Source organism: Alligator mississippiensis, chromosome 11 (genome assembly GCF_030867095.1).
Source record: "Alligator mississippiensis isolate rAllMis1 chromosome 11, rAllMis1, whole genome shotgun sequence".
Taxonomy (NCBI): Eukaryota; Metazoa; Chordata; order Crocodylia; family Alligatoridae; genus Alligator; species Alligator mississippiensis.
Genome location: NC_081834.1, coordinates 18,900,439 through 18,913,883, shown reverse-complemented (window position 1 = coordinate 18,913,883; position 13,445 = coordinate 18,900,439). Strand labels below are relative to the sequence as shown.

General features: G+C 43.0%; 1 protein-coding gene across 2 annotated transcripts in view; it reads left to right on the top strand.

The window, feature by feature from the left end:
* TRPM7 (transient receptor potential cation channel subfamily M member 7) overlaps nt 1-13,445 on the top strand; it is a 112,821-nt gene that overhangs the window by 56,851 nt on the left and 42,525 nt on the right. For both annotated transcript variants that reach the window (XM_059714640.1, XM_019477451.2), the window contains exons 10-17: nt 2,940-3,012; nt 3,369-3,469; nt 4,751-4,885; nt 7,409-7,462; nt 9,756-9,896; nt 10,295-10,429; nt 11,335-11,615; nt 12,202-12,430. In XM_059714640.1, the coding sequence (XP_059570623.1) occupies nt 2,940-3,012; nt 3,369-3,469; nt 4,751-4,885; nt 7,409-7,462; nt 9,756-9,896; nt 10,295-10,429; nt 11,335-11,615; nt 12,202-12,430 (1,149 nt within the window). The remainder of the gene's footprint in view (nt 1-2,939; nt 3,013-3,368; nt 3,470-4,750; nt 4,886-7,408; nt 7,463-9,755; nt 9,897-10,294; nt 10,430-11,334; nt 11,616-12,201; nt 12,431-13,445) is intronic.

Genomic DNA, 13,445 nt, shown 5'->3' with positions numbered 1-13,445 from the left:
TGTAATGCCACTCGCAACAGCCCGCCAGACCCACAGACATGTAGACACTGACACCCACCTCAGCAGGTAAGTGTGTGTGTGGGGAAGGGGTGGGGCAGGGCAGGAGAAAGAGAAGGTGCTGGGGGGGGTTGATCAAGAAGGGGGGAATGTGCCCCTGTGCCCACTCCCAGGAGCAGGGCTAGGGGATGAGGGCAGGGGTGCCACTTGGTGGGCCACAAATGTGCCGGCCGGCCTGACAGGAGGTTCGCACATGGAGGCCTCCACTGAAACTCTACTACTGTGCCCTGTACTACCATCCCATGGCCACCTGCACAGCTTTGTGGGCAAGTGGCACAGGGTGCAGCAGTGCAGTGGCAACCACTGTTTGCGGGCTGCACATGTGCTGCTTGGCCGGGGGGTGAAATGGAGGACTTGCATGCAGCTGCGTGCCTTGCAGCCGGCTGCATGGCTCTATGGCAGTGTGGGATGGTGGCAGCTGCGTGCAGGGTGGGGGACACTTTGTGGGCAAGCGCTGCCACCATGGAGCTATGCCCTTTGCCCCTAGATCCTAGAGGTAAGTGGGGCTTGGGGGCTCTGGGGCAGGGGTGGGGAAGATGGCTGGGGCTGAGGGAGTGGGGCGTGCTGCCAGCCCCAGGCAGCACATCGCAGCTGGGAGCAGGGCCAGGGGGTGAGAGCAGGGGTGCCCCTCTGTGGGGGCCTTTGTGGGCAAGTGATACGGGGGGGCAGTGTGGTGGTGCCCGCCATGTGCAGGCCACACACATGCCGCCTGCGTGGGGGAGGGGGAGAGGAAGGCTGCCATGCAGCCGGAGCACAGCTCCATGGCCGATGCTGCAACCGGGGGAGGGGGCGGGCTTGGGCTTGCACGCAGCAGCCACTGCCACTTACTTGGAGGCCTGTGATGGTGGTGATTGCTGCTGCCTTCAAAACTTTCCCGCTGCTGCCGCGGAGCTCTGCCCAGAGCTGTGCGGCCGGGCGGCAGTGGCAGTGTGGTGGTGGCTGGGTGGCACGCAGCCATCCCCACCACCACCTGCTGCCGCCGGCTGTACAGCTCCGAGCATGGCTCTGCGGCGGCAGCGGGGGGTTGTGGAGGCAGCGACAGTCACTGCTGACACAGGCGGCTGCTGCTGCTTACGTGTGGGGCTGCCTGTGCCAGCGGTGAAGGCCTCTGCGTAGAAACCCCCCTGCTGCCACCGCAGAGCTGTGCTCGGAGCTGTGTGGGCAGCGGCGCAGCTTGGGGTGGTGGTGGCCAGGTGATACGCAGTCATTCACAGCTGCACCACTCCATGCCACTGCTGCCAGCCACGGCTCCGAGCATGGCTCCGCGGCAGCAGCGGGAGGTTTTGGAGGCAGCGACCGTCACGCCATAACGGGCCTCCAGGTAAGTGGCAGTGCCACGTACAAGCCCAGGCTCCCCCCGTGCCCCCATCCCTTGCCCTGACTGCAGCGTCAGCCATGGAGCGGTGCTCCGGCCACATGCCAGCCTCCCTCTCCCCCTCCCCAGGCAGGTGGATGGGCGGCATGTGTGTGGCCCGCACATGGCAGGCACCACCACACTGTGCCTGGCATCGCTTTCCCGCAAAGCCCCCACAGAGGGGCACCCCTGCCCTCACCCCTGGCCCTGCTCCCAGCTGCAATGTGCTGCCTGGGGCCAGCAGCAGCCCTGCTCCCTCAGCCCCCAACTATCTTCCCTAGCTCTGCCCCACAGCTCCACTTATCTCCATGCTCCAGGGGCGAAGGGCAAATCTGAACCTGAGCCGGCCATGGCTGCCTCAGAGGCTCAGGCCCTGCCTTCCCCCCCCCTCCCTCCCTCTCCACCAGGGCTGGGGGTTTCCAGCCCTTTTTGCAATTGGCTCCTGCAGGCTGGAGCTGTGCCACCCTCCAAGAGCTCTTTGCAAAAGCAAATCCACGGATTTCTCCATGGAAATCCACGGATTTCTCCGCTAAAAAGAGAAATCCATGTTTTTTCTGAGAAAAACAGGGAATCCGTGGTTTTCTCCGTTTTTCCGTGGGAAACGGAAAACCCAGATCCCTGGTCATAACCAAATTTTCTCATTTACTTTTTGTAGCTTGGCTAAGTAATCATTCAAAATGATTCAAAGCACTCAAAATGACTTTTCTGTTACCAGCATGGCTTATTTCTGACTGAAAAGGTATTCTTTTTCTAAAAGAAAATCTTCTTGCCCTCTTCTTCCACCTAGTTGTTTTTTAAATTGTCTTGCTAGTTGTTCTTTTTCTTTTTCCTACGTGCTGCTCTTCCTCTTCTGTCTTTTGCACTGTATTATTAAGTGTTGCTATAATTGGCAGGTCCAGGCAAAAAACTTGGAGCTTCGTATATAATCAGAGTTATAGTGCGTGCTGTTCTTATTTGGACACCTGAGCTTGCCATCCCAAGGATAAGATAAAGTTGTGACGTTGGATTTAGTGACAGGAGCCTATAGTTCATTCTTCTCTAAAAGGAACCAAAGATGCCATTGGAGTAAGGTATAGTTAGTGTAGCTACTAAAGAATTGTCATCATAACTAGAAGGTGAAAGCTTGTAATGTCACCTGAATGTTCTGATGATTAAGCCTTTTTATCTTCTGGCCCCAATTCAGGAAAACATTCCTAATAAGTGCAATGTTTGAACAGCACACAGCTTAAATTTAGCACTAGCTTAAATTGCCTTGTGAAAACATTGTCTCTAAAGGGGGTATTTCAGTGCTTTGTTAATGAGGGATGGTGGATGTAAACCTATACATTACTATTTTACTGAATTCCAGTTGGTATCAGCATTCAGACATACTCAGGCTTACGTCAGAATATTGTTTTTCAAACTTTTTTTTCCTACTTCTTTGTGAAAGGTTTATTTATCACACGTATGAAATATGGAAGAGTTGCTGTTTTTAAAAGTGGACTAAAATATTACTTTTCATTTATTATCCTTTTTTTTTTAAAAACAGATTACTGTGTTTCATGTTGGGTCAGATGAACATCAAGATATTGACGTTGCAATACTCACAGCACTGTTAAAAGGTGAAGTTTAAAATTAAGAGTCTTTAACAATTCCAGCAATTGCTGGTTGTGTTAAATGTATATATTTTTCTATTTTCATTTATAAAGTACTGTACTTAGAAGTCTGAGATTTTTAGTTCAAAATATCTGTTTAAAGTTAGCAACTACTGTTAGAGCTCTTCAGTTATGACATTGTTCTATAGTGTTATAGTGACATACAAATATGTGTGGTTTTTTTATGTAAATGTGTGTTCAGTCAGTTCAGGGGGAATTCATGTTTTAATATTCTTTTAAAATGTATGGGGAAAAAAGAAAAATATTAAGAGTTTCATACTATAACCATTATAAATTATATGTGTATGTTTTGTTTTCTTTAGGCACAAATGCATCTGCACTTGACCAGCTTGTCCTTACACTGGCGTGGGATCGAGTTGACATTGCCAAAAATCATGTTTTTGTTTATGGGCAACAGTGGCTGGTATGTAAACACTCTAAATGAAACACAGTGGTATTTTATAGGACAAAGCTAAATTTTATTGCAAAGAATGAATCTTGAATCTGTAGAAATAGTCTGTATAATACTGACATTTTTAGAAGAGTGGTTTTGAAGAGCAGTCTGAACACTTAAATGCCTATAGTTATTGTATTCTTTTATTTACTTATGTTAAAAAAAAAATCCAAGAATCTCAAAAATGTGGTAAACATTCCAAATAAGTTGAGGGGGAACTGTCGTGGTAAATGATAAAAACTTTAACTCTGATGGATCAGACTTTGCAGTGTTTACTTGGACTTCTTTAATATTGCTCTCATTTGGAAGGAATAGAATATTGAACTTCACCGTCTATTACTGTGGTTCTCAACCTTTTTAGGGTCACGGCATGCCACCTCCATCTTTTTGAAGGTGTAGCATCCCTAGCTGCAAATCGCTGTTGGTGCCGGGTAGTTTTCAGCCAGGTTCCGTTGCTTTCAGATGAAACTGCCCTATGCGCCTGCTGCACAGCCAGCCTGGAAAGGGCTGTGCCATGCATGTGTGCTCCTCCTGCAATAGGGGTCTCTAATCAACTTAAAGCAGGCAGGAGCTGCCTCGTCTGGTTACTTGGTCTGGCACCCCCTACAGTCCTCCCAGAAACAGAAATAAATGGAACAGTTCCACACACAACCTGTCTCTGGGAGCAGCATAGGTGGTACTGGAATAGGAAGTGCTACACAGCACCAGGCAGCTTTGCTGCTTTCCTGAGGCTGATGAGAGGGCCTTAATGAAGAGGGATTGTGCAGGGCAGTTTTACATGGCTACCACTGCTACCATGGCACTTGAGTGCCATGGCATCCTGGGTAAGAACCACTAGTTTACAGGTTTATTCTTTATGGCTTATAAACTGGTTTAGGTAGGCACCAAGTTTCAGTTGTTGATTTCCCTTGTTACATTAACAAAATAGTCTTGTAGTATTTTTTAGTCAAAGTACAGGGATATTGTTGTGGCAGTAATTTCTGTTTGGAATTGATGGTGCTTCTGAGGGGTAGCAGCAGTTTTGTTTTACAAACTACTAATGACAAGGTGTTAAATGTCCTGTTACTATTTGTTTTCTTACAGCTGTGTAAAATAAAGCCTCTCAAATTTTTTTTTAAAAGTAGTTTTAGAGGATAAATAAAGGTACATTTACCTCAGTGTTTTTTTTCAAACATTACTATTTTACTGCTCTGTGCCACTTTTTCCCTTTACTGCTCTGTGCCACTTTTTCCCTTTACTACTCACTTTCAGGTTGGATCACTGGAACAGGCTATGTTAGATGCCCTGGTGATGGATAGAGTTGCATTTGTGAAACTTCTTATTGAAAATGGAGTAAGCATGCATAAATTCCTTACAATTCCCAGGCTGGAAGAACTTTACAACACAGTGAGTGAATGACAGATTTTGCTTTCTTTAGAGAATTGTATATGCCATATTCAGTTTGTAGAAGTCACAGATGTAAACCATCTTGATTTTCTGCATGCATGTATTTATAAAGATCACCTAGAAAAATTGCTGCCATGTGTAGTGATAAACAATTTTACTGCATGTAGAACAACAGGTGCTAAAGAACACTGTTGGCACTGTAAAAACTAAAGCTTTAGGGTAATCAGTAGGGCTGTGCGAAATTTTGACAGACGTTTCATTTTTGAGGTGTTTCAGTGCCCGAAACACCAAATCTGAAATGAAACGGAAGGCTCTGAAACATCTCCGAAACCAAACCATCTGAAATGTTTCAGATGTTTTAGATGTTTTGGAGCCAGACTTGCAGGGAAACAGAAACTAAGAGGGTCGGGGAAGAGGGGCAGAAGGACTGCTCTGATATTGACACCTGTAGCTGGCCAGTATCACTATCTGTCCCTGAGGTCCCTTCCAATCCCAGTGCTCTGCGGGAGGGACAGCAGCCTGTTGTCATTCTGTGCGCAGATCCGGGGGCCTGCACACTCTGGAAGGAGTCTGGCAGAGCCCTGCAGCCCTCCTGGGGGGTGCAGGCCCCTGGATCTGTGAATAGGGTGACAGCATGCTGCCTCTGTCAGCTAGGGCCAGTGCCAGCACAGCCAGAGGAGCTGTGGGAGATGCCCCTGTGGTTGCCCTGCTTAGCCTCCCGACACTTCAAAAAAAAAAAAAAAGCCCTGCACTCACCAGCTGCAGCAGTGGTGATCAGGGCCTCTGAGGGCTCATAGCAGAGCCCCCCTATGCAGTGGGGGGCAGTGGGGATTGCTACCCACCCCTCCTGGCACATGTGCAGCAGCTGCCCCATGGCGTGGGTGCAGTGGGGCTCAGCAGGCCGCTGCATGCTGTCTGGGAGCTAGGGCCACTGGGGCTGAGTGATGCTGTGCTCCAGGTGACTGCTGCAGCCACCCCAGCTCCCAGACAGCATGCTGCGCCCTGCCAAACCACATTGCATCTGGGCGTTGCAACAGCTGCCATGCGGGTGCCAGGTGGAGGGGTGAGATCTCCGCTGTCCTGTGCTGCATGGCGGTGCTCTGCCACAAGCTCCCAGAGGTCTTGATCGCTGCTGCTGCATCTGGTGAGTTAAAAAAAAAAAAAAAAGAATAAAAGCCCCGTATTCACCAGCTATAGCAGCGGCGATCAGGGCTTTTGGGGGCTCATGGCAGAGCCCCATGCAGCAATGGGGGGGCAGTGGGGATTGCCCTCCCCCACCTGACACCTGCACAGCAGCTGTTGCATCACGTGGGTGCAGCGTGGCTTGGCAGGACGCTTTATGCTGTCTGGGAGCTGGGGTGGCTGCAGCAGTCACCCAGAGCACAGCATTGCTCAGCCCCAGTAGCCCTAGCTCCCAGACAGCATACAGCACCGTGCCGAGGGAGGGGGGGCGCTCTGCCACAAGGCCTCAGAGGCCCTGATTGCGGCTACTACTGCTGGGCTACTACTGCTGGTGAGTGCGGGGCTTTTTTTTTTTAAAGTGCTGGGAGGCTGGGCCCAGGCAGGGCAGCCATGGGGGCTTCTCCCACAGCTCCCCCCACCCAGGGAGATGCAGGCACAGCTGGAGGAGCAATGGGAGAACCTGCAGCCGCCTGGTTGTGCCTGCCTCTCCCTGGCTGATCTGAATATCCGAATCAGCGCCGAAACAGTGTCGAAACTCCAAAACTGATTCGGCCAAATCAAAACGGAATAGTGATCCAATACACCGAAATGTCCTTCCAAAACAGCCAAATCCGAAACCAAAATGAAATGTAGCCATTTCACACAGCCTTAGTAATCAGTACAAAAAGCCTGGAAACTTAATTATCAGAGCTGCGTGAATAAGTCCACGTGACTGAAGATAAGGCTTTAATGAGGACAGCTACTTAATGAGAAACCTATGTTTTATATTGCTGCTTTTTAACACTTAATATGCTGTATATACAGACACTATAGCAGATATGCTGATTTACTTTGGGCCTTTCAAAAGAAGTTAGAGAAGGCAGAAAAACATTTTTCTATTAGAGATGAGGTATTATTGGGCCAGTGACTGCAGCAATTACAAAACTTTTACTTTTCATGTTTAAATTTGCTAAACATGAATAGGAAAATAAGTATTAGGAATAGTGTCTGAGTTGTTATTTTTTTTTTGTAAATTTTGCTATTTATAACAAACTGCTGACGTAGTGGAGTTCATTCTTTATTATAGATGAGATTATATAATGTACTGTAGTACATTAATGGGTGACTTTAAAAATGATATACTTTTTTCAAAAAATTGAAGGAAACTGGAAATGAAAAGGAACCGTTCACTGCTCTTTGTTACAATTATTATATTTACTTGTTCCTGCCTGTTAAGAGATGTAATTTAAATGTCACTGTGTAAAGAATATCACTTCTTGCTTCTATATTCCTGTGTTGTTCTTGCACTTTTCATTACATTGTCCAAAATTCTTTTTTCCCTTTTTTTCTTTTGTGATAAAGAAACAAGGCCCAACTAACCCAACACTGTTTCACCTTGTTCGTGATGTCAAACAGGTATGTCTTAAATTTGTACCAAAACTGTTACATTAGAGACTACTGTTGTTGCACAAAGTTTTCTTGTAAAGATTAAAGTCAAGTTTAGTTTTACCAATTAGAGCAGGAGGGGCCTACCTTTTTGCTGGCATGCCACGAAAGCCCTTTCCCCTCTCCAGTCCCCTTCTCATTGCTCTACTGTCTCTTTCCTGACTGATCTGTTGTTCTGCTCTCTGTTCCCTGCCTGATCACTACTGTTCTCTCTGCTCCCTGCCAGATCTGCCGCATACCAAATGCTGCACACATGGCTATGGGTTGGCCACCCCTGAATTAGAATAATGAACATATTGACATACAAGATCATATCATATGCCCAACTGGTATGGGAGGAAAAATTTCTGAGAAGCAGAAAGTTTTTGTCCACTAAAAGCACTTTCACTACAGTTTGGGGAGGATAACTAATGGTGGTAATTAAGTAGGTGCCCATAGTTAAGACCACGGATAAAATTTTCAAATGTGTTTTCTCACTGATAGTTAAATGAACTTATTCTAGGCATAATTCACAATCCACAAATTAGTTTAATATGTTCAGACTAGTATGCTACTTACAGCAATAGAGATGGGTGAAATAGTATTCTAGAGCTATCTGCAAACAAAAATGGGCATGGTCTATGTGATTGTAATAATACACTGTTTTCTTTACACAGCTTCCTGGGTAAAATGTGTGAGCCTGATGGGAGGGAAAACTGATATTATATTAGTTCTCTTTCATATATTCTGTTTTGGAAAGGGATGCTTACTAACATTAATAACTAGAGTAGTCATTTTCTGTTTGCAACAGACTTTATCTTCAGAACACTGGCCAAAGAGAAACAGGTTATTTATTCCTTATCTTTTCCTTCTGTTTGAAGTAATTAAAAAAAGTCGTCTTTCTGGAAGAGATTTTTTTTGCACTACTTACAGGCCCTAATCCTGTAAAATTTCTGGGAAGAATTAATTGATTTTGATGAGAGCACTTGTGTGCGCAGAGCATTTGAGTAGGCAGTTAGTAACGATTGTATCCAAGGAGCAAATCTTGTTCTGCAGAACTCATTTCACTGAATGAAGAATCTTCTGGCCTTAACTTGGCTCAACGAGCCTTGTTAAAAGATTTAATTTGGCTCTACTCGGACAACACGCTTGGCCCTCTTGGCTTTAGGTAACATGGTGGTGAGCTGGTATAACATTGAGGTAAAAGGGGCTGATCTTTTTGGGACAAGCCCTGCTTCCTTTCTGTTCTTGACCACTGTTGCCTAAGAACACAGTATGTGGTGGAACATATACAGGTCAGCCACATGAGAAGAAGCCTAAAACGGGGTCACAGCTAGGACACTGATGTGAGGTGTATTCCTGTTGTATCATGTAGAGGAAGGTCAAATTTAAGCAGCATTTACCAGTTAAGCTGGCAGTAGTTAATAGGACTAAATTACAAAACTCCGTTTGGCAATCATTGATCCTTCTGGATCATGGTATGTGCATGAGAGGCCACCCAGACCTTTGATGCATATGCCTAGGCAGGACGTTTTGGGGGTTTTTGTTGTTTTTTTTTGTTTGTTTGTTTGTTTGTTTGTTTTTGGAGGAGTGGAGGCTGCCCAGACCTCGCTTCAGGCCACTGAGACAGAATCCAAAAGCCAGACTGAGTCCAGATGTTTGGTGCCTCCGTGGCTGTATTTGTATAAGCCTTCAGGAATTGAATCCAGGTCTCCTGTGTGGCAGACAAGGATTCTACCACTGAGCCACAGGGGACTCCTAAATTACAAAACAACAAAAACCAAATTCAGTTTCCTGAGAAGATGCTACAATTTAAGTCAGCCTCTTCTCCACCCCTAAAAACCAGAAAATTTGCACTTGTCTTATATGCAATGTCAATCTTATAATCAGTCTCTAGTGATTTGACTTTTGTACTGCAGTACATGCAATAAAAATACCAAATGAGTACTTTTTCGGTGCAGTTTTTAATTTTTGTATTTTTAGTACATTTGAGCCTTTGGATCCCTTTCCTGAGCTGTTGTTTATTTCTTAGGAGTTTGCAAAGGGGTTTAAGAATTTTATCTTTGGTTATTGACTTGTATTTAGCGAAAAGCTGTTTTTTCTAAGATTGAATTTGCAAAATAGGGTTGACTTATAATTGGAACAATGCAGTGTACATAGGAAAATTATAGTCCAGGCTGCTTCATAGCCTTTTAGAATGGAAGTCTTATATATTCATTTAGACTTACAGTATATGTGATAGTACTGTATGTTTAACTGTTGCAACATGATTTCATATTTCTAGGGAAACCTTCCTCCAGGATATAAAATCAATCTGATCGATGTTGGACTTGTTATTGAATATTTGATGGGAGGAACCTACAGGTGCACATACACAAGGAAACGCTTTAGAGCCATATACAACAGTCTCAGTGGGAACAATCGGGTATGGGACATTCTGATAATATTGTAATTTAAAGCAATATCTAATTTTCATCAGAATATGTTTATATTTAAGTATTGAGAATATTTAGAAAATTATTTTTCTAATCACAAAAAATCTTGGCTGGTTTTTTGGCATTAGAGCCCAGTCTTGTAAATCTTTGCTTTAAAATGACTGGTTTCATAAGTATGATTTGTTCATGTAAAAAATGTCTTGCAATACAAGAGTTTTAATTACTATGTGAAAATCAAACTTATGAAGTGATTATAACCATCTCAATAGACAAATAGACACTTAATTGAATAAGTTATTCATCTGGCTTTAAACAGCTGCTTATATAATTTCTTTTTCCCATTGTGTTTAATTTAAAAACCCCATTTGACATTATTTTTAATTTCCAGCGGTCTGGGCGAAATCCTTCAAATAATACTCCTCAATTGCGTAAAAGCCATGAGTCTTTTGGTAACAGAGCAGATAAAAGAGAAAAAATGCGACATAATCACTTCATCAAAACTGCACAGCCTTACAAACCAAAGGTATACGTGTACACTATCTCTGTGTGTCTCCTTTACTGTATACTTTCCAAGGCAAGGACCTCAGGTGAAATTCTTGCTTTATTGAAATCAGTGGGAAAAATCCCATTGACCTTCAGTAAGGTGAGGATTTCACTCATCTTCATACTTTTTGGTAATATGTCCAGCACTTAGTAACATCTTCATTAAGAATGCATTTTTAAACATTTATACACAATCGTTATTAAGGACCAAAAACTTATCCTTGGTAAAACACTTAATATCTGGACATACAGACAATTTGCTGCCATGTTAAAGTTGGTGGAGCTCTACCCCACATCAGTTGCTTTGCAGAAACTACTTGTGTTTGTGCTCTTACCTTGTGGTGAGTGGAAACTAAACAAGGCTAATCTACTTCACCTACTGAAAGCTAAGCCAATACAGTTTAGTTTCTGTTTACTAAAGATTAAGAATGTGCGTCTGGACAGTTATTGTGAAACAACTGAAGTGTTATAAAGCTCTGTCTCCCTTTTACCGTGCAGTAAATTGCACACCTATACCCTTCAGAATCAGTTTAACCTATTGGATGGATCTAGTAGTAAAACAAGTAGAATTTTGCTCTTGGGTAGTGAAAGTATTCTCAACCATTTGCTTCATCCTTCTTTAGGTATATTTTATTCACTGCTGCTTTGTCAAATAACCTGCTAATCTGGTAATTGGGTAATGTGTAAGTGTGTTTCCAGTCATTAGGATGAATTAGCAAGATTCTACTAGAGTTTTAGTTTATTATAAACATAAACTGATACGTATACTACAAATGTACATTCCTTGAGTGTTGCGTCGCTATCAGCAGTACTTTAAATCTAAATTTGTTGGAAACGTTTCAGTAAAATGTCACCTCCTGACATTTCCTTTTAATTTTTTTCAAGATTGATACCACTGCAGAAGAAGGAAAAAAGAAAAGAACCAAAGATGAAATAGTAGATATCGATGATCCTGAAACTAGACGTTTTCCTTATCCTCTTAATGAGCTGTTACTTTGGGCAGTGTTGATGAAGAGGCAGAAGATGGCCCTCTTCTTCTGGCAGCATGGTGAAGAATCCATGGCTAAAGCCTTAGTTGCCTGCAAAGTGTACCGCTCAATGGCATATGAAGCAAAGCAAAGTGACCTTGTTGATGATACCTCGGAAGAACTGAAGGAGTATTCCAAGTAAATTATTTTTTATCTTGTTTAGTATCTTATTTCTAAGCTTTCTTAAAATAATGATTGCAAGATAGTTACGAATGGAAAACCGTATCCCATCTGTGGCATACATAGAGAAAAGGGATTTTCTCAAGTATTAAGTTGGATTCTAATAAAAGATGCATATGATACAGCTTAATTTATATTGCTTCTAGAGAAGCACCCTGTCTGTATTTATATTAAGACACCAGTTGCCAAGTTCCTTTACAGATCCTTTTTTCACTGTTGGTATTGCACTGCTTAGATATAGTCTAAAAATATGTGTATTCTAAGAAAAGCACACGTACAGTTTATATTTAGTTAATGTAAGTGTGTTTGTTAGATGACAGTACAGGCTGAAAGTCTGATAATGCCCAGTATAGCCCATCCTGTTGCATTCACAGAAGTTTGGTCATATAAGATGCATTTACTTGACCCAGGAATTTATCTTGATCATTGTTGTAATGGAAAGAGGAAAATTTTCCTCTACACCTCTACTGCAGTACACATAGGCTGAGCTCCTTCAGAACCAAATTTGGTAAGCCTATATACTGTGGTTTTTTCCACTTTGTAGTGAGTTTGGACAACTGGCAGTTGAACTATTAGAACAGTCCTTCCGACAGGATGAAACAATGTCTATGAAGTTACTAACCTATGAGCTGAAGAACTGGAGTAACTCAACTTGTCTTAAGCTAGCAGTGTCATCAAGACTTCGCCCATTTGTAGCTCATACTTGTACACAAATGTTGTTATCTGATATGTGGATGGGAAGGCTGAACATGCGGAAGAATTCATGGTACAAGGTAATAGCCTTATAATTTATTGTTAGTGTAAAATTGTCCAACACTTTTTCTATATTTATGCTTAAATGGAAAGAGAGCATGCACATAAGTGATATTATTTTTAAATGTTTATCACTAAAACTTGTTTATATTAATAAATACAGTAAAAGAGTCCTTCTATAACATTTTTAACTTGAACTGGAAATTATATATTGTTAACACTTCTTTTGATACTGTATTATCTTTTCAAATAAGGTACAGACATGTACAAGGCAGAAAACAGGCAAGTAGCCTTTAATCGAAGGCTTATAGATCATTATGAATACTAATCCACTACTAAAAATATAGTGGTTCAAAATTAACAGACAGAAAACTCTCTCTAAGAATGCAGTTCCGTATGCTTTGGCTTTCTACAGGCAATAAATTAAACTTGAGGTAGAATAGCTGTTTTACTTTGGAGGCACAAGCTGAGCAAGGGGAGGGTGAACACTGAAATGCTGCCAGATGAATCTTCAGGATCCGTTGGTGTAGCCACTCAACAATAGTGCAACTCATGTAGCTTTAGTCAAGCAAAAAGGCAGTTGCGTGCCTCTGTCACAGATGCACTAAAAACATACTCTAGAATGTAACAGTTGAAACTTGTCCAAAAGTGCAACATTCATATATAACCTCCAGAAGTATCACCTACACAATGTACTAAAAATCTTACGCACCAACTTAAATGTTTCGCCCCTCTCTCAACTTGAAATGGACTGACCCTAACAAATAGCTGGCTCACATGTATATTTAAAAACTGACTTGTGCTTATTTAAATGTGCTTTGGCTATAGACTTCAGTATCGTTCCTGGAAAAAATAGGGTGAAGATGTAGAAATGACCTGTGAATTTACCAGCTTTACCTGTAGCTCATTTCTGTTTTCTTGGAATATGTTCTGTCACGTAGCTTTCTGTTTTGGAACTTGCCGATTCACTCCTTCTCCTGCCCCACTTTCAACTCCCCTGGATTTCATGGAACATTCTTTATATGTTTGTCCATG